We start from the raw sequence: 19657 nt of genomic DNA, 5'->3' as shown, positions 1-19657 counted from the left end.
CAATTCCACTTAACTTCCTATATGTGATTAATACCAACTNCCGACGTCAACAATCTAGCCACCCATTTCGGTACATCGAGACTCATCGCCAACGCTATCAATCCAAAACTTGTGTCATACACATTCTCGAACAGTCTCCAACCAGAAGCTTCAATTGTTCCCTGAAACCATCTTCAACTGAGAGGTGAGACTCTATTTTGCTAGACACTATTATTTCGTTGTGATGTTCTATTTTTTCGTTCTGCTTTACTCTGTATATAATTCAGTCCTCATTTCTTTTTAATTAAGTATATTTTTATTTAAAAAACATTCGGATGATTTAGTTTGTTATGTAGTATGTAATTCACCTGAGTTACTTACATTCTAACTGTTTTCTCAACATTTTCATTTTTTACATTTACTTTTATTTGACTTTTAATTGATTATAACTTTTTAATTTATAATTTTTATAGTTACTACTACATTTAGTACTTAAAAATATTAATTTACTTTTAGTAGTAATATCTAAATTTGCTAACATTCAACCAAATAATATTTTAAATTACTATTACTTTTTCCAATTAATAATTAGTTATATATTGTTTTATGACAAATAATAATTCCGTGCGTATGCACGGGGCAAATACTACTTCATAAATAAATTCATCAATTCTTTTAGAAACGTACAAGTTAAATTGATGAGTTTTTTTTTTTAAACGGCTCCTTGTTTTGCAATTAGTAGGATTAAAACTCATTCCCGTCGTTTATAAATTTTCCCTTTTATTTACCCTGTTAAATACTTCTTTTATTGTATTAACCCAAATTAACTACATTGTATTCACTCACCCAATATTCATCCATTAAAATAATGTGATTTCAACTTTTATGGTAGTCAAAGATACTAACAGAGACATAAATGTTGCCCAAAAAAAAAAAAACTATTAGCTAAAAAATATAGTCCACAATTTTTGTTTTGTTTTTTTGGTTTGGCAACTATAGTCCACACATTACACAAAATATGTTTTTGAACTTTGGAAAAAGAGCAGTAATTTAATTAAAAGTATGAAATTTTTGCCATTAAAGAAGAAAAGTCAAAGCTATCACCTAGAATAGTGGAATAAAACTGTTAACAAATCCTAAATTTATAGTAGCTAGTAAATATAATGAAAAAAAAGAAAAGAATCTGAAAGATTCAAACATTCTCCCCACTAAAAAAGATTCAACAGAATCTCGTGAATCTCTCTAACCTTAATCCTCTATAAACTCTAATCTCTCTCTCTGTATCTCCTTCATTTCTCAAAAGCAAAGATTATCAAATCCTCTCTTATACGTTGCAAAAATGGCGGGGAGTCTCTCTTGTTCCGCCTCTGATTTGATTCCTTTACTATCAGGTGGAGCCAACGCTACCGCCGCAGCAGCAGCAGCTGAATACATCTGCGGGAGATTCGATACAGTCGCCGGGAAATTCACAGACGCGGCTTACGCCATCGACAACACTTACCTCCTCTTCTCTGCTTACCTCGTTTTCGCCATGCAGCTAGGGTTCGCCATGCTCTGTGCTGGATCTGTCCGCGCTAAAAACACCATGAACATCATGCTCACCAACGTCATCGACGCTGCGGCCGGAGGTCTCTTCTATTACCTCTTCGGTTTCGCGTTCGCCTATGGATCTCCTTCTAATGGATTCATCGGGAAACATTTCTTCGGGATGAATGATTTCCCTAAACCTTCTTTTGATTATCCTTATTTTCTTTATCAATGGACGTTCGCGATCGCTGCTGCTGGGATCACGAGTGGTTCCATCGCGGAGAGGACGCAGTTCGTTGCGTATTTGATCTATTCGTCGTTTCTTACGGGTCTTGTTTACCCTATTGTCTCGCATTGGTTCTGGTCTTCTGATGGTTGGGCTTCTCCGGCTAGATCTGAGAACCTTTTGTTTCAATCAGGTGTGATTGATTTCGCTGGATCTGGTGTTGTTCATATGGTTGGAGGTATTGCCGGTTTATGGGGAGCTTACATCGAAGGACCACGGATTGGTAGGTTTGGTCATTCGGGTAAACCGGTTACGTTGCGTGGTCATAGCGCCACGTTGGTTGTTTTAGGAACGTTTCTGTTATGGTTTGGATGGTATGGTTTCAACCCTGGCTCGTTCGCTACTATTTTTAAATCTTATGGTGGGTCTCCGGGGAACTCGTTTTACGGACAATGGAGCGCTGTTGGTAGAACTGCCGTGACGACTACGTTAGCTGGTTGCTCCGCGGCGCTGACGACTCTGTTTGGGAAAAGACTCATAGATGGGTATTGGAACGTGACCGATGTTTGTAACGGTTTGTTAGGCGGATTCGCGGCTATAACTAGCGGGTGTTCGGTTGTGGAGCCGTGGGCCGCGCTTATATGCGGGTTTGTAGCGGCTTGGGTGCTTATGGGATTCAATAAGCTAGCTGATAAGCTTGAATTCGACGATCCGTTAGAAGCGGCTCAGCTTCACGGTGGTTGTGGTGCGTGGGGGATTATATTCACCGGATTATTCGCGGAGAAAAGATACGTTGCCGAGATCTTTGGAGGTGATCCGAACAGGCCTTACGGGTTGTTGATGGGAGGAGGAGGTAGGTTGCTTGCGGCACACGTCGTTCAGATTTTGGTGATTACGGGTTGGGTTAGTTTAACGATGGGAACTCTGTTTTTTATTCTACATAAACTGAAACTGTTGAGGATACCGGCGGAGGATGAGATCGCCGGGGTGGATCCGACGAGTCATGGAGGGTTGGCGTATATGTACACAGAAGATGAGATCAAGAATGGGATCATGGTTAAGAAGGAGGGTGAAGGACAACAATTAGGTGTTTGATTCTTGTTTGGTTTAGTAATGTTTATTTAGCTTTGTGTTTTTTCTTTTTCTTCTTGTTTTGGTGTGTGTATATATTCTTTTTATGTTGCTCTTTTGCATGGGAATAAAAAGTAAATTAGTTTCTGTTTCGCTATTTACTTCTAATTGCTGTGTCAAATTTTGAATTTCATTAAATCAATGGGCCTCTATAATTAATGTTAGGAGTCCAGGACCTCCAGGCAGTTGCTACCAGGACCTATTCTAGTTCCACACATTTAAATGTACAAATGGTATGCAGTATTCACATGCCTACCTATCTAAGTATCAATAAATATGTTAAATTGTTAATAACACAAAACGTATCAAAAATTTTAAAATGAGAAATATTATAGGACACTGTCCCGAATGAGACACAAGTACAAAGGACATGATTCATCATCCTACGCAATTAAAGACGACAATAAAAAAAAGTAAGGTTAATAAGAAACAAAACACACACACGGGTATTGGAAAGAGGTATATAAATTGCCAAAATATTAATTATCTATCAAATAAAACGTGGAGAAAAAAGAAAACCAAAAACAAAACAAAATATGTAAAAAATAAAATTGCATACATATGCCCTACACTACTGCAACTTTACATTCTCCACTCCAACATATGATTTATTTTAAACCAATCTTTTTTTAGTTCAAATAAAACTGTCAAACCTTATATCCTTGAGTAGTGTTGTGATCTTTCATATTAGATGTGATTTTGTATGAATTTGCTAAGGTATATATATCAAGTAAAACGACAAAAGAAAGTAAAAAGTGGGCTACAAATTCGACTTTGAGTATTAATGTCGGTATCTTCGAGAACCATTGATTCCCTTATCTAGTCAGATACTGCACTATCCACACCCCAGTTATGTTATGCCACGTGGTGGTCAAACTAGATTTTCAGTCAAACCTTTGACCCAGTGGATCCAAGATACACACATGCATGTTTACTTTAAAGTTTAAATATGATTATGAATCTGTGAAAAAGAGTTAAATTTAATTACTACCATATCTATAAGTTAGATGATCCTTTTTTTTTAAAACAAATTTTCCTTTACTTTTTTTTAGTTTATGGTGTTTTATTATCAGTCAACTAAATATAACAATTGAAACTATGGCAATGTTTTATATCATATTATTGTGTATTTATTCATCATTGTAAATTTACATTGTAATCTTAGAGTCTAATAATACATTTATCTCCTGGTACACATATAAAAGTGTTAAAAAAAAAACAATTCCACTTAACTTCCTATATGTGATTAATACCAACTCGTCTCACCAAAATCAAAATAAGTTTTTGCGTAAAAAAAATAATCAAAATAATTTTTTTTATCAAGTTTAATTATGTTAATTGTTTTACCTAATTAGCATATTTTTTAGTTTATAATTTTTCCATGTCAATATATATAGTTTATGATAATTAATAGAATTTTAATTTTTTTTGGTAATTCCTCAAAAAATAAAATATAAACCAAATTATATGGGGGTTTTCAACATATTTAATGTGACATTTTATAATTGGATTTTCGGTTTAGGAAATTTATTAATATATAATTATGGAGATTGTAAACTTTTGTTATGGAAAATCTGTTGTATATCATTTAAAATTTGAGAGATTCTAGCATCTATAAAAATAGTTTTGGAGATTTAATGGGTCAAAAATTTAATGGGTAGAGTTGTTTTTGGAAAAATCGGAATGTATAGATGTTGTTAAGATCTTATGACAATAAATGTAACAAATGTTGGTCAATTTAAGAAAGTTTAGTATTTGAGTTTCTCTCCAATGTTATTTATGGAATTGTTTTAGGGGTTAATGTTGTAAATAAAACATATTAAATAAACAAAATTTAAAGGGCATAAACCAAAATGTGCTTAAAAAATAATAATATAAATATTCATTACTTGGGTAATCTGTTTTTTTTCTTTCTTTTTTCTAGTCAATTAATTATATATTTTCTCTTTCTTACTCCATTGATCCAACTCTTGACTGAATAAATACATCAAAAGAAAGGCTTAACTAGTCTATTATTATTACACACACTCTCATACTTATCTTCTCTTTACGTTTCTCATTTCTCTCCTCTCTTTGGAAAATAAAGATTATTTGATTAAAAGAAAAAGGAGGATGACAGATCAAAATCCAAGAATCATCGTCGAGAAGAAACCATCTCAAGCTCGTCTCGACGAACTAAAGTTCAAGTCATGGCCCAAGTAAGATCCATTTCTCTCCTTTAATTTGTTTCACTTCTTTTAATGAATGGTGTGAGATCGATTTGGCAAATTAATTAATTAGCATGAGATTATAAGAATAGAAAAAATTTGCCACTTACGGTATCAAATTGGAAATTTGTTTTCTTTGTTGTTTGTTGAAGGTGGGGATGCTCACCAGGGAAATACCATTTGATATATGAAGCAGAAGAGATATGTTACATTTTGAGGGGTAGAGTTAAGGTTTACCCTAAACCACCACCATCATCTTCATCATCAGCATCGTCATCATCAGTTGCAGAAGTTGAATGGTGTGTGGAGTTTGCGGCAGGTGATATTGTCACTTTTCCGAAGGGACTTTCGTGTACTTGGGATGTATCTCAATCTGTTGACAAACACTACATTTTTCTCCACCATTAATTCTTCTTCTTAATTAGTTGTTTTTTGTTTTTGTTTTTTTCATTTTTCTTTTGTGATTCTTTATTTTTTTGTATTTCTAACATTTTGATTCGTAATTGTTGTTGTATTCGGTGTTCTTTCTGTCGTTTATTTCTAATAAGAAATATACATATGTATGTGTGCATTAGCAATGACATCTCTATAATTAAAGCCTTCACCACTAATAAAACCTTAATTTATAGGAGTACTCCTATAAGTTAATTCAAATGTTTGGAAATAATGAAACCGTAAACGTTGGATTCTCTTAGTCAACAAGAGTTGATCTTCTTTATTTGTCCCTTTATGCTTCTACAATAATCAAAATTCCATTCTTCAAAATCCGTTGACCAGTCAAAATTCGATTTTGTTTAGCTTTATTTAGGCAAATCACATCTCATAAAATCTTAAAACGAATGGAGCGATTTTAAAATATAAAAAAGGAAGACAAATTTGCAACCCATTGATCAAGTACAGTAAAACTATATCGAATCATCCCAGTAAGCCAAAAAAATCCCCTAATCATATTCCCATTATCGAAGGCTTATACTGGTTTACCATAATGTTAGATATAAACAATATAGATTCATATCTATCATATCTTATTTGTGCAATTACACGAGTCTATCAACATAGAAAGAGATATACACAATATAGATTCATATCTATCATATCTTATTTGTGCTTATCTAACACATAATAAAAGAGATCGTCATGTAATTAGTGAAATATAAGCGAGATTCGGCATAAAAATAGTTTGTGCTGGAATATTTTGGCTAGCTAGTCTTAAGTTAATACTCCAAAAGTTCAAATCAACATGGCATCGTTGGATAATTAATTAGCTGTAGAAATGTGACTGTTCTTCGCTCTTCTACCAACTTGACGAATAACAGTTTGTAGATCAAGCTGACTTTCAGCATTAATTCTGACTTTCATGAAACTTGAATCGAAGTAAAAGACCAAGCTGTGCTTACTTATTTTTTCTTTCCCTTCGCATGATGAATATGATAGCCACGGCTACAATGAGAGTGATCACTAATGAGGATCCGATACAACTAATGGCACAACGATTTTATTCCCGCCCCGACATGGACGTGAGTGACAAATGTTTTGTTCATCCACACTGGAAACAGAGGAAATCAACAAGCTTCAGATAATGGTAGGATTATCTTAACAAGATAGCTATGGTTCACAGGGTTTTGACAAGAAAATGTACCTCAGTGCAAGCCCATTAGCTGTTGATCGTTTTCTAAGAGCTCTCGGTATAAACCCAGTCAAGTTATTTCCATTCAAATTCCTGCGACCGAAATAAATGTCAGAGACAAAATCATTGTTGATTGTCTGTAAGTACAGACTCAAACAAAGTCTCTATGTGGCTCAACTCACCGGAACTTCAAATGTTGTAGATCAGCCAAAAATTTTGGTACGTTTCCTCTTAAGTTGTTGGTTGATAAATCCCTGGGAAAACAATGTCTTATAGTTAATGTGAATAAAATGGTGGAAAGTGTGTATTTATGGTTTGCTATACTTACAATGACTCAAGAGAGAGATTTCTAAATGCGAAGGCTATTGGTCCGTGTAACCCGCTTGAGCTAAGATTTCTTCTCGCAGCATAACACAGAAACAAGCGCATAAGCAATCTTGAAGGAAGTCGAAAAATAAAGTTCTGTATGGCTAAAAGGAATGACTTACAGGGACTTGATTTGGTAATTAGAATTGTTGTAGCTGCATCCAATACTTTCCCAAGGGAATAGTCTTGGGGAGCAAGGATCACCACTCCAAACCTTACTCACTTTATACGTTGATCTTATACTTTCTAATTTCTATGGCGTGAACTTCATTAACAAGTGAAAATGGAAAACTGTGAGCTTCGGTAAAAATCAAGGTTCAGATTTTATGAAATATATGTAGTAGAGATGAACATACCGTCTTCAACTGTGGTGGAAAATTCATCCAGAGATTGTGCTGTAAATATCTCAATAGCATTGAGTATTGGTGGACGCGTTGAATCTGCGGTCTTCTGAACAGAAATCCAGTGATCTTTACCAGTGAAAGCTCGTGAATTAGACACTGTCATTGAATACTCAGAAGAGGGGTTGAAAGCTCCTGAAACAGGCGACTCATTCCAGAATATCTTGATTTTTCTGCTCTCATTCCTCTTGAGATTTTCGAGTTCTACAAAATAAAGGTAGGCATAGAACCGAGTATCTGGATCGCCTGATGTCCAGGACAGTTCCAATGGCTCATCATCACTTTTAGGTGATGCAGCTGTCTTAATAACTTCATCTGGTGGCCGATAACCAGACTGAAAAATATCAATATACCCAGTAGTCATAGTTGAATTCCAAGAGACTGGAGAGTACGGAGACCAAATACCATCATATGTATCCTTTTGGTACCGTCCTGTTCCATTCAAATATCCTGTATCCCATCTTCGATAGAGTACCAATGAGACATTTCTTCCAAACTCAGTACCATAGATTGAACTGTTCATTGGCCGGAGCTCCAGGGCTGAAATAAAAGGAGTTCCTTTACCCTTGTTCACAAGGCAAATATATAATGTATCTGACTCTGCAAAGCTGAGAATCTCCTTGACGACGTTCTCAGAAGCATTTCTGAATTTCACTGGGGTCCAGAAATTCACTTTTACCTAGAGATCAAACTCAGGCAAGGCTTTTTTACCATCGTCGTTTCCATACATAAACGAAGCTCTGATGGGTTAAGGAGTAGCAAGTGGGAATGGCAGCCGTATTCTTCAGAGACGTTCACATTTACTCCAGCGTTTATGAAAGGTGCATCCCAGGTGTAACTGATACCAGTATCAGTGTCTACATAGTTTATATTAGGGGGCGCCCCACAATCTATGCTGATGAAACCTGGATCAGAAGGAGAAAGTAAAGAATGTTTGAGAGATTCTTATCAAAATTCCAAGACAGGTTTTTAATCTACCAAACTTCTCAAAATTTAGAACCTTAGGCATTGAAACCTTATAAACAGACATGCAACCCCATGATCCAAAAAAACTTCATTTTGTCAAAAAAAATTATAAAAACTTCAAAAGTCTTTTGGTCTGATAATTGTTCATTTTCAAATCAAAACAGAGGAAAATAAGCAAGAATGAGGCTCACGAACCTGCTTGGCCTTGGCCATCAACTACAATGGCAGTGGCAATGACGCCAAAAAGGATGAGAAAAACAGAGTGAGCTTCCATGTTCTTCTTTTGTAAAGCTCAGCTCATCATCGTCAAAACAGACAACCTGCGATTAAGATAACACAGAAACACAAACTACCCGAAAGTACAAAGTCTACGCCTATTTCCTTTTCTGGGAGCACCAAAACTGGCCTGGAGGTTGTATAATATAAGTGCTGCGCACGACTGAAAAAAGCGGCTAATAAAGAATATGAAATTGTGTAATACAGCCATTAAGAAATAACCTGTGGGTCAACAACAAGCATAATATATATGACTCCAATAAAATATTAAAACAGAAGGCATAGGACATAGAGAGACTTAATCAGATTGGTAATTTCAGGCGGGAATTACTGACGACTTTGATTACATAGAGCTATCTGCATTCCCTTTGAGCTCATCCCATGAAGCTGATACTGCAAGGCAGCTAGTAGAAGATGAAGCTTAGTTTTAAATACTTTGCAGCATAACAGTTAAAGACACTCTAGCTAAAATCAAAATCTTCTGGTTCTTTATTAGTAGTCCTAAAAGGTTGCAACGGTCTGTCATTGTTTGTGACCAGATCATCTAAGTCAAAACTCCGGATTACCAACTCTTTCACCACAGTTTTGTGGTCATATAAGATTTTTTAATGCCTATGATTTTTAATGCCACAGATTATAAAATATTAAAACAGAAGGCATAGGACATTAAAAATCTTATATGACCACAAAACTGTGGTGAAAGAGTTTTGACTTAGATGATCTGGTCACAAACAATGATAGACCGTTGCAACCTTTTAAAACTACTGATAAAGAACCAGAAGATTTTGATTTTAGAGTGTCTTTAACTGTTATGCTGCAAAGTATTAAAACTAAACTTCATCTTCTACTAGCTGCTTTGGAGTATTAGCTTCATGGGATGAGCTCAAAGGGAATGAAGATAGCTCTATGTAATCAAAGTCGTCAGTGATTCCCGCCTGAAAGTTACAGATCTGATTAAGAAAATGTGAAATCTAAAAATGATTATATATGAGGTTAAAATATCTTGAAGATACCTCCGTGTATAGATGTTCCAGCTGTTCCTTGGCCTGGGGGAAGTTGTTTGAACACCATTGTCGCAATGTGAAGATGTTATCTGAGTAAGATTTTAAAAATTACAATTTAGGTGGTGGTCAAAATTATGAACTTCTTAAACTTGAAAACGTATGTCCAAGTTTTAGAAAATGAAAAACCTGTCCATCTGTTAGCCGATTGGTGGGCAACTTCAATTGCAGTCCCTGTCAAAATAAGAAGAACATTTAGGTTGTTTGTTGCTAGTAAAGCACAAGACTGGTTCTTGTTTCTGCTCCACGAAGACCAGGAAAACGGAAAAATTTTAGGACTTAGGACATTTTACAGCAAACAAAAGTAACATATTATGCAGAACTTACTCTTTGCCTCCAAGGTAGCTGGATCGTTGTCAGCAAATTGTACCATCTCGTTCTGCATAAGAAGAAGAAACCGTAAGCAACTTGCTAAGAATGTTAAACACCTCTATGCAAACCGATGGCCAAATGTAATCTGACCTTCAGCTCTTTGTGTTTCCTTTCAATATCTTTAAGTTGCGTCAAGGCCTCTGTTCGTTCCTCCTGAAGCAAGAACAGCAGTTATGGTGAAAAGAGTATGCAAGGTTATCCAATCATTAATTCTGCAATACCAAAATTACTTACGGTTTCCTCCCTTCCCTTCTTTAGGGCGTCACACTGATCAACAAGTTCTGCTAGCCTTTTATTACTACCCTGGAGATCAGTTTCAAGCTTCTGGCGAACACTCCTAAGCTGTTCATTCAGAATGAGATCAGAATCAACAAACATCGCGACACTCATTTTAATAAGAATCATTATGATGTTATATCAGGATGAGAACGGTGGCTCACTTGGTTGCCAGCACAGCTAGGAAGGCTCCAAAAGTAGATCTTCATGTGTGCATAATTATGAAAACTGTCAAACGACATATAACAGCAACAAAGACTACTATACACGGAAACAAAATGAAATAAGATGTGAAAGGATCCCAACATAAGAACACAAGCTAACTCACAGAAATTCCAATCTTGTCCTTGGCAACAAGATCATCATCCACCAAACTCTGGATAACATCCTTCACTGACGGACTAATTACACCCCTCTTCGGCCCCATCTTCTCAAGTTCCTTAAGCTGAAAATATTAACAAAAGTAGAGAGATCCATAAGTGCTGGTATCTCAACTCCTCCATTAGTTCAATGCTAANATGTAATCTGACCTTCAGCTCTTTGTGTTTCCTTTCAATATCTTTAAGTTGCGTCAAGGCCTCTGTTCGTTCCTCCTGAAGCAAGAACAGCAGTTATGGTGAAAAGAGTATGCAAGGTTATCCAATCATTAATTCTGCAATACCAAAATTACTTACGGTTTCCTCCCTTCCCTTCTTTAGGGCCTCACACTGATCAACAAGTTCTGCTAGCCTTTTATTACTACCCTGGAGATCAGTTTCAAGCTTCTGGCGAACACTCCTAAGCTGTTCATTCAGAATGAGATCAGAATCAACAAACATCGCTACACTCATTTTAATAAGAATCATTATGATGTTATATCAGGATGAGAACGGTGGCTCACTTGGTTGCCAGCACAGCTAGGAAGGCTCCAAAAGTAGATCTTCATGTGTGCATAATTATGAAAACTGTCAAACGACATATAACAGCAACAAAGACTACTATACACGGAAACAAAATGAAATAAGATGTGAAAGGATCCCAACATAAGAACACAAGCTAACTCACAGAAATTCCAATCTTGTCCTTGGCAACAAGATCATCATCCACCAAACTCTGGATAACATCCTTCACTGACTGACTAATTACACCCCTCTTCGGCCCCATCTTCTCAAGTTCCTTAAGCTGAAAATATTTACAAAAGTAGAGAGATCCATAAGTGTTGGTATCTCAACTCCTCCATTAGTTCAATGCTAATGCTAAGTAAACATCAAGTAGTAAAAAAAAACTTTAAGAAAGTGCTCACCAGGAAGAAGTCTTGAGACTCATAGAATATCTGAAGCATCTTCTCCCGCTTCTCCTCCAACGAAAGCCCTCGTTTCTTTGACTAAATATCATCAAAAATAGAAAGCAACGATTCAGTTGATAGGAGAAACTATTTTAAGAAAATCGAGACCGCAAAGTGCTTTATAGGTCGAAATTTTCAAAATCCAAACAGTCTAAACCCACTGATTTCGAGCTGAGAATGCGAAAAATGGCTGCTATATAAACGCAAATCCGAGAAACCTATCGATTCGCGTCATGCAGACCAAGTGTTTGTGAAAATTCCTCAAATAAATCTGTAATTAAGCTACCCGAAGAAAGAAACAGAGCTACGGATTTAAACTAGGGAAAAGTTTATATGAAGTTTCGCGAAGAACACATCGAAGGTAGCAAAACATTCAAACAAAAAGGTCGAATCGAAACATCAAAAATTATCTTGTAAGCCGAAGAAACACAAGCTAAGAAGATCATCAGTTCACGATAACTATGGATTTAAATAAAATTCGAAGGATCACTCGATCGATCTTCCCCAGAACGATTCACGAATCACAGAGGTTTATTTTGCGAAACAAAATCAATCACAAGTAGAGAGAGTACGAGATCAATCGTCCAGAGTATATTACCATCGTGTTCTCTTGCTCCTGATGCTACCCCTCTCTCTCTCTCACTCTCTCTCTTCACTCTCTCTCTCTCCCTCTCAGAAATTTCGAAATGAAAATTGTTGAAGAAGACTTGAAAACTTAAAATCCCCCGCTTTCTGTTTCATTTACTTTTTCAGTTAATTTGAATTGCATAAAAACGACACGGAGTTGAATTATAAGATACCAAAACGGCATGGCCTCTTATAATAACGAAGTCAACGTACATCTTATAAGGCCGAGTGAAGAAGAGAGGAGTAAGTAAAGCAAGTAACTTATTAGTTATTACTAACTCAGTAGATTATTATTATTATTTTTTTTTGAATTACTAAGAGGTTCCGGACCTAGACCCGTACATCTCTTCAGGTCAGGGACCAGAACATTTTATATGGTTCTCTCCCAAGCGTCGTCCCTCGAACCATCGACCTCTAGACAACTCAGTAGATTATTTAACCAGAGTAAAAAAGTAATAAATTTCGAGTTGTGAATATAATACACAAAATTCAAAAAAGATAAGTGGGATGTTATTGTTGTTCGGCATTTTATTAAAATAAGAAAAAAATCGAAATCCTTTGACCTTATTAATTTAATCAGGAATTTTTTTTAATATGTTTTTAATAGAGTGAAATTAGAATATAATGGATATGGATTAATGTAGATACAATTATTAGACAGTTTCTCTTTTTTATTCTAAAATGTATTTTCAACCTATCTATTTCAAGACAGTAATTACGAATATATTATATTAAAAGAATGCGTCTTAAGTACTTAATATTAATATATAAATATAATACAAGTTTTTAATTAAATTCTTTATATAATTCAATAATTTTGAGCATTCCGAGTTGTGAATATAATACATTCCGAGTTGTTGTTCGGCATCCCTCACTTTGTGTCTTGGAAAAGTCTTCGGCAGATGATGCTTTTTCTCTGGTATGCCACGTCTGGTAACGTTAATTGAAGTCCTACAACATAAGCTTCTTCCCCTTCCACCTCTAGTATGATTGTTCCCTCTGGTAAGGCTGCTCCAGCTGCATAAAGAAAGACCATAATCATCCATCGGTTATCACATGCAAAGATTGCTGCTTCTTCTCTGCCTGCTTTTACCACTGTCATTACTTCCTTAACCTACATAGTTTTCATCCACAGTTCAAAATAAATGAGTTTATCACAGTGATAAAAGAAAAAAGCACAGTGTTAAGAGAAAAAGACAATACATCGCTTTGTGTAGCAACAACAATTCTCAAGTCGTCCAAGTCCGAATGTGTCTGATCAAGCTTTTTCCCCCGTTAAAACCGTCAATTCCTCAAACGGTAGCAAAGAAAATAAGTAGTTAAAAGAACTTATTATATATTAGCTAGGTAATATAATGTAGGCAACTAAATAATATGCGTTAAATAGTTAAAAGATACAAAATTATGCTGATAATATGTTAGTCACTATTATTTGGTTCTTAGCATTCAGCACAAAAATTACCCAGAAAACTATATGACATTCTAATGGCTAAAAATGTTACAGAATAATCAATCAAGAAATTGTATATATCCTAATTAAGATCTGTTCTAAAATGAAAGACATTATTCTAAATTTACCAGCAAGTAACCTAACCAAACCCAAAATGATCTAAACTCAACGGTATCAAAATGGTAGGTAACATTCGTTACCTTGTGAGGTAGGTGATTCTAAACTCCGATTCGAAGAGTCATATATCCATCATTAATAACATGTTCAAATGTTGATGTGCGGTAACGATACTACTAGCATTAGTCATGAAACTAATGCTAATTAGCATTAAACATGTTGCTTTTTTGTAGTTTTACAAAAAGCCAATCGTTTTTGCATTAATAGTATTGACGTAATCAACGTAAGTACCATTACTACCATGGCATTAACTCCATTATCACAACTATTCAACTTGTTACCATTCAGAACCAACATGTCACACACATAACATCATCAAAATTCAAAAGAGATACTCCTTTAAAAAAACAAACGTAAATATAAAATCCAAATTTAACAATTTTGATTTGTTACAAACATCAAAATGATATATAGTAAAATCTCTATAAATTAATAATGTTAGGACCATGACATTTTATTAATTTATAATGATATTAATATATCTATAAATTAATATTTATTATTTATTGTGTAAATTAATAATTATTAATTTATAGATATATTTTTAAATTATTTAAATTCTTAAAAATTGTGAATAGAGAGAATTTTAGGAAAATAAGATTAAACTTTCGGATGTTATAAATTTTATGGTTTTGGAAATGAATTTTAATATCTAGAAAACATGACTGACAATAAATTATAAATAATAAAGACAAATTCACTTATACACATGACATATATAAATTCAAATTTATGAATAATAATATCAATTGTCGTATTTTAATATCCTATATAACTATCAAACTAAAAATGATGCATATCAAAAAATTGAAACTATTTATATGACATGTTATAGAATAAATTATATCATTATAGTTTGAAAATATAACATAATAATTATTTTATAGATATGAGTTATAGGAGAAAATTCAAAATTTTAAAGCATATATTATTATATCAGTATATATATATATATATAATATATATTTATGATTATTAAGTTATGATATTATTGGGACCATATTTTATAGGATATTTCAAAAAAAATATTATCTTATCAAATTTTGTTATTTTAACACTAGTCCAAAACCAACAAAATTTATTAATTTAGAATGTTTATTAATTTATAGAATATTAATTTATCAAAATTTTACTGTATATTGCTAGACATAGATATTTTATACTACAATATGATTCAACATGTTATAAAGTGGATACGAAATAATGGAACTCATTAATTGGAAAATTTTACAGTTAAATCAAATGCTTTCCTAATACGGAAGTTTTTTTTTTTTTTTTCAAAACCTTCTACTTCAGCGAAAAAGTTTGCTTCAACCAATCAAACCGGCGGGTCAGCCCGAATTTAGAAACAGCGATCATCTAAATATACCAGCCATGAGCCACCTGGGACTGCCACCTAACACACACATGGCACCTCACTCAACCTCTCTGTGTTTCTCAGGAACGCTCTGCTTCGCTCGTCTCCCACCTCTTCCTCTCTTCTCCTCCTCCGCCATCTCTCTTCGGGTCTCCCGTCAATTCACGAGGTCACTCTTGTTGCCGAGAATCAATTGTTGTGTATACTCTCTCGTTTCTGATTAATTCAGTTTCAGGTCTATTAGAATGTCTTCTTCTTCCTCCCCCATCGATTCTGTTCCTTCCCCGCCAGATAATGCTATCGTCGTGAGTTCTTATAAGCCTCGACTCTCGTGATTGGGTTTTTGACTTGAATCGTGATTATAGGAGAACTGAATGGTCGTTGTTCGTGTGATTTTTTGGCAGCTTGGTTGTGGTGGCATCGCTGTGGATTTCTTAGCGACGGTTGATTCTTATCCTCAACCTGACGATAAGATCCGAACCACTAGCTTGAAGGTAAGTAAAGTCTTCTCCCCTCTCCCCTCCCAATGGTCTTCTGTTTTGGAAGTGATTTTATGGTTTAGAGATTTGATAATGTGGTTAGGTGCAAGGAGGGGGTAATGCTGCAAACGCGTTAACCTGTGCAGCTCGTTTGGGTTTGACTTCGAGACTGATTAGTAAGGTCCGTTGACTTCTCTCCTTTTTTGAATCGATAGATTTTGGCATGAATAGATTCAACAATCGAGTAGAGGGCATTAGTGTATTGATGCTAATTGATTGGTAACGGAATACATCTTTAGGTAGCGAATGACTCTCAAGGCAAAGGTATGCTGGAAGAGCTGGAAGCTGATGGTGTGGATACTTCTTTTCTTGTGGTAATAATGCTCAATCTTTTTACTCTTAAAGTTTGCAATCTTGTCTACAATTTCCTAATCATGATAGTCTTGTGGCAGGTCTCTAAAGAGGGCAATTCGCCATTTACTTATGTCATTGTTGACAAACAAACGTGAGTGATTCTTTTTCCCTAATGTTGGTTGTGAATTTGAGGACCTCTTTTATTTCGTAATAATTTACATAGGAGTGATGTTGGCTTCTTTGTGTCAAATCTATTAGTTAAGTATTCAAGCAAAATTTAAACTGATAGCTATATAATGAAATGGTACTCGTTATGGCTTGGAATTGATTTGTTTGCATATATCATTAGATCTTCTTCAATGGTTATGTTTTTCAGGAAAACCCGTACTTGTATTCATACGCCAGGAGACCCACCGATGTTACCAGCTGACCTTTCTCAATCTAGCATGCTATCAGCTCTAGAAAGAGCAAGCATTGTATACTTTGATGTAAGATTACACGAAACAGCCTTGGTGATTGCAAAAGAGGTAAGCATGCATCTCTTTACCCTTTCGAATGAGTTATTAGGCTTCACATGTTTCTTGATTTCCCCCAAGCACACCAAAACAAGGGTTTATTAGTCATGCAAATAGTAAATTCATTTGTATGTATGTAAGATTAGTCTTCATTAAGTTTATGATGTTTGAGGATTTCACAAGATTATCTCTTTTAATTCATTTTTGTCTACAAATACATAATATGCCACACAACCTACATGTTCATTTTCGCCTGTGCTTGTTGCTTTTATCCAGAGCAGGCAGGTCGCAAGAAGATACCTATTCTAGTTGATGCAGAGAAGAAAAGAGATGGATTAGATGATCTCTTGCAATTCGCCGATTACGTTGTCTGCACAGCAAAATTCCCTCAGGCAAGTTAGTCTCGGTTTATTCTTTGTTTTCCGGCATATTTTCTCAGTAAACGTTCTTAGTTACTCGCATCGTGCAGGTATGGACAGAGGCCTCTTCAACTCCTGGTGCACTCATTTCCATGTTGTTGAGATTGCCAAAACTGAAATTTGTGATCGTGACATTAGGTGAAGAAGGATGCTTAATGCTTGAAAGAGCGTCAAAAGGTACAAAACTTGAGACTTATGTCACTCACTAGAAATCAAAACGTCTTGCATGCTTCTTTTCCCTGGGTCATGAACATCCATTGGCTTTGTCGAGTTCAGCAGATGTATTACAATCTCAGGAGACGGATATCGAGAGCTTGGTGGAGACACTGACACATAGAAAAGACTCAACCACAACATTTCCAACCTGCGTTTCATCGGTAACTACTAAAAGTTATAGCTCCTTAAGAACGTCTCTCACCCATATGAAGACAATCCAACCATCCACACATTTTTCATGCAGGAGACAACAAATTTGAAGGCCGACGGGATAGGAACAGTGAGTGGACGATTGTTTCTCGGAACAGCAGAGAAAATTCCTCCAGAAGAGCTTCTTGACACCACCGGTGCTGGTGATGCATTCATAGGAGCCGTTCTATATGGTAAAAGATTTGCAAAGATTCCTGTACACTCCCTCAGAAAAAAAAACTCAAAACCCAAAACTGACCGACCTCTACTTGTTTCCTTGTTTTGTAGCCATATGCGCTGGCATGCCCCCAGAGAAAATGTTACCATTCGCTGCTCAAGTGGTAACTCTCCAAAACTGAACCTCTCTGTTTTGTTTAAACCAATGCATATGAAACTTCAACGTTACATTAGATAATGTGAATCTTGGAATGTTTTGGAAAGCAGAACTTCCTAGTCCTAAGGCAAATCCCAGACTAAACTCGAAGTTTTGAGCGGCCATGTGCATTCCCTGGTTGCCATTAGTTTGAGACTCATATAAATGGTCCTTGTTTCCAATGTTTTTTTCCAGCCTCATCGAACCATCACCTTCAGTCCAAAACCCGTTTTTTTCCAAATGGAGCACATAACATTTCCATTCCGATCTTCGTAACGGTTGCTTTGTATTTGGTTATTTGCAGGCTGGTTGCAGCTGCCGAGCTTTGGGAGCTCGCACTGGTCTTCCTCACCTTACAGATCCTAGACTTGTACCCTTTCTGGTTTGACACTATCTGTGTTCCTATGTCAACTTCTGAGTCACTTTACTCCAACGCCCACTTATTCTAAATGTTCTATTGGATGAAATAAATAAAAAAGGACTTGGTGTCAAATAATATATTCTGGTTAGGTTTGACTTTAATGTGTCCAATTATCAAAAACGAAACATATACGAAGTGGTGTTATTCTAATCTAAACTACTAAATGCGAGCAATGTGACCGCTTCAACCTTAATCGCGTCCGTGAATGCGTTTATTTTATCAACGGCTAGGATTGCACCGAGTGCTACATGCCCGACGACTGCTCCAAGTCAACGGTGGATTGCCACGCCCACGCGCCATTTTCTACGTGTGTCGTCACTTGCTCTTCCCACTTGCATATGTTTTAAACACTAAAAAGACCAATTCATAAACATAAACATAATTGTTGAGTCCACACGCTCCTTCTCATTGGCCGATAATGTGGAGCCTATTGCCGTGTCTATCACAAGCTTAGTGACGGCGAGATGATCGGCCGTGTGAACTGTAAAAGAACCAAACGTTATGTCCAAAAGAAGTGGTAACAGTCCATTCGCAATTCACTTACAATCATGTATATTTGGAAGTTGTTTGAGTGAAAACAAAAATAATTACCAAAATTGAGATTCCTCCAAGGTCCCTCTTGCGTTTTAGACAAGTGACATTAACTCTACCAAGTACCACTTCTTCGTTTCCATGCATCCCCCTGGAAGTAAAGGATACGAAGCAGTCTTGCACGTAACTTTTGTTTTTTTCTCCAATCTATCAGCAATCCACGCAAAGTGTATTATATTAGCTAGGAAGAAAAATATATATATCATGGATGGATTATGGATCTGGTCATGAAACAAGATTATTACGTTGTGTTTTGTATATCGGGCAACAAGATCAAAGATGACATTGTTTACTATCCACTTGTTGAATATCCTTAATTATAATTTGTACGATGCTATATCATCCGAAAATGTCCCGTTACAAGTAAAATTGATTATGACAGACAGTGGTTGAAAGATTCATTATGAGATTATAAGAGACCGTGTTTTCATAACAAGTTCAATTATAATTAGACATGGTAGACGTTTTTAATGGTAAAAATATCTTTAAAAAAGTTAATAATAGTATCTAGGAGATTTAGTCCGAGTTTAAAGAAATTAACTTATTTTTAATCTAAGAATTAATGAAAAAAGAGAAAAGAGTCATTAAGGGAAGCTTATGAATTGAATGGTAAATTAACGCTTACTTACCTTAATTACTCTCTCGGAAAAGACTTTACCTTAATAAGCTAAGTAAAAAGCTCAAAGACTTTATGACTAATGCTCTGATATATCGGAAAAGAAAGAGACAAAGGACAAAAAAAAAAAAAAA

At 35.5% G+C, this 19657-nt stretch overlaps 5 protein-coding genes across 7 annotated transcripts; 3 read left to right on the top strand and 2 right to left on the bottom strand.

The window, feature by feature from the left end:
- Positions 1131 to 2877, top strand: LOC104722004 (ammonium transporter 1 member 4). Its single transcript, XM_010440102.2, has one exon. It carries the CDS (start codon positions 1319 to 1321, stop codon positions 2825 to 2827), a length of 1509 nt encoding a protein of 502 aa, XP_010438404.1. The 5' UTR covers positions 1131 to 1318; the 3' UTR covers positions 2828 to 2877.
- Positions 4866 to 5648, top strand: LOC104722003. The gene is made up of 2 exons (XM_010440101.2): positions 4866 to 5061; positions 5223 to 5648. Exons 1-2 carry the CDS (start codon positions 4976 to 4978, stop codon positions 5476 to 5478), a joined length of 342 nt encoding a protein of 113 aa, XP_010438403.1. The 5' UTR covers positions 4866 to 4975; the 3' UTR covers positions 5479 to 5648.
- On the bottom strand, positions 6160 to 12423 carry LOC104722002 (meiotic nuclear division protein 1 homolog). The gene is made up of 16 exons (XM_010440100.2): positions 12338 to 12423; positions 11698 to 11778; positions 11460 to 11576; positions 11296 to 11334; positions 11090 to 11197; positions 10946 to 11008; positions 10095 to 10146; positions 9897 to 9941; positions 9720 to 9799; positions 8626 to 9641; positions 7420 to 8369; positions 7186 to 7328; positions 7026 to 7094; positions 6880 to 6951; positions 6710 to 6790; positions 6160 to 6616 (listed from the first exon to the last, which is right to left on the bottom strand). The coding sequence occupies exons 1-10, from the start codon at positions 12338 to 12340 to the stop codon at positions 9537 to 9539; spliced, it is 693 nt and encodes a 230-aa protein (XP_010438402.1). The 5' UTR covers positions 12341 to 12423; the 3' UTR covers positions 6160 to 6616; positions 6710 to 6790; positions 6880 to 6951; positions 7026 to 7094; positions 7186 to 7328; positions 7420 to 8369; positions 8626 to 9536.
- On the bottom strand, positions 7388 to 8704 carry LOC109127234 (probable LRR receptor-like serine/threonine-protein kinase At4g29180). Its single transcript, XM_019231773.1, has 3 exons — positions 8626 to 8704; positions 8193 to 8369; positions 7388 to 8118 (listed from the first exon to the last, which is right to left on the bottom strand). The coding sequence occupies exons 1-3, from the start codon at positions 8702 to 8704 to the stop codon at positions 7388 to 7390; spliced, it is 987 nt and encodes a 328-aa protein (XP_019087318.1).
- LOC104722000 (ketohexokinase) lies at positions 15316 to 18388 on the top strand. Of its 3 annotated transcripts, none has more exons than XM_010440096.2 (13): positions 15316 to 15519; positions 15595 to 15655; positions 15755 to 15844; positions 15933 to 16010; positions 16129 to 16203; positions 16282 to 16334; positions 16560 to 16710; positions 16980 to 17090; positions 17168 to 17294; positions 17394 to 17494; positions 17578 to 17716; positions 17811 to 17863; positions 18200 to 18388. In XM_010440096.2, the coding sequence occupies exons 1-13, from the start codon at positions 15368 to 15370 to the stop codon at positions 18281 to 18283; spliced, it is 1275 nt and encodes a 424-aa protein (XP_010438398.1). In that variant the 5' UTR covers positions 15316 to 15367; the 3' UTR covers positions 18284 to 18388. The 3 variants fall into 3 exon arrangements, with proteins under 3 accessions (XP_010438398.1, XP_010438397.1, XP_010438396.1); XM_010440095.2 differs by having other exon boundaries at positions 15586 to 15655; positions 17397 to 17494; XM_010440094.2 differs by having other exon boundaries at positions 15317 to 15519; positions 15586 to 15655.

This window comes from Camelina sativa, chromosome 11, assembly GCF_000633955.1.
Source record: "Camelina sativa cultivar DH55 chromosome 11, Cs, whole genome shotgun sequence".
Taxonomy (NCBI): Eukaryota; Viridiplantae; Streptophyta; class Magnoliopsida; order Brassicales; family Brassicaceae; genus Camelina; species Camelina sativa.
The sequence above is the reverse complement of the archived record's forward strand: the minus strand, read 5'-3'. Positions and strand labels throughout refer to the sequence as shown.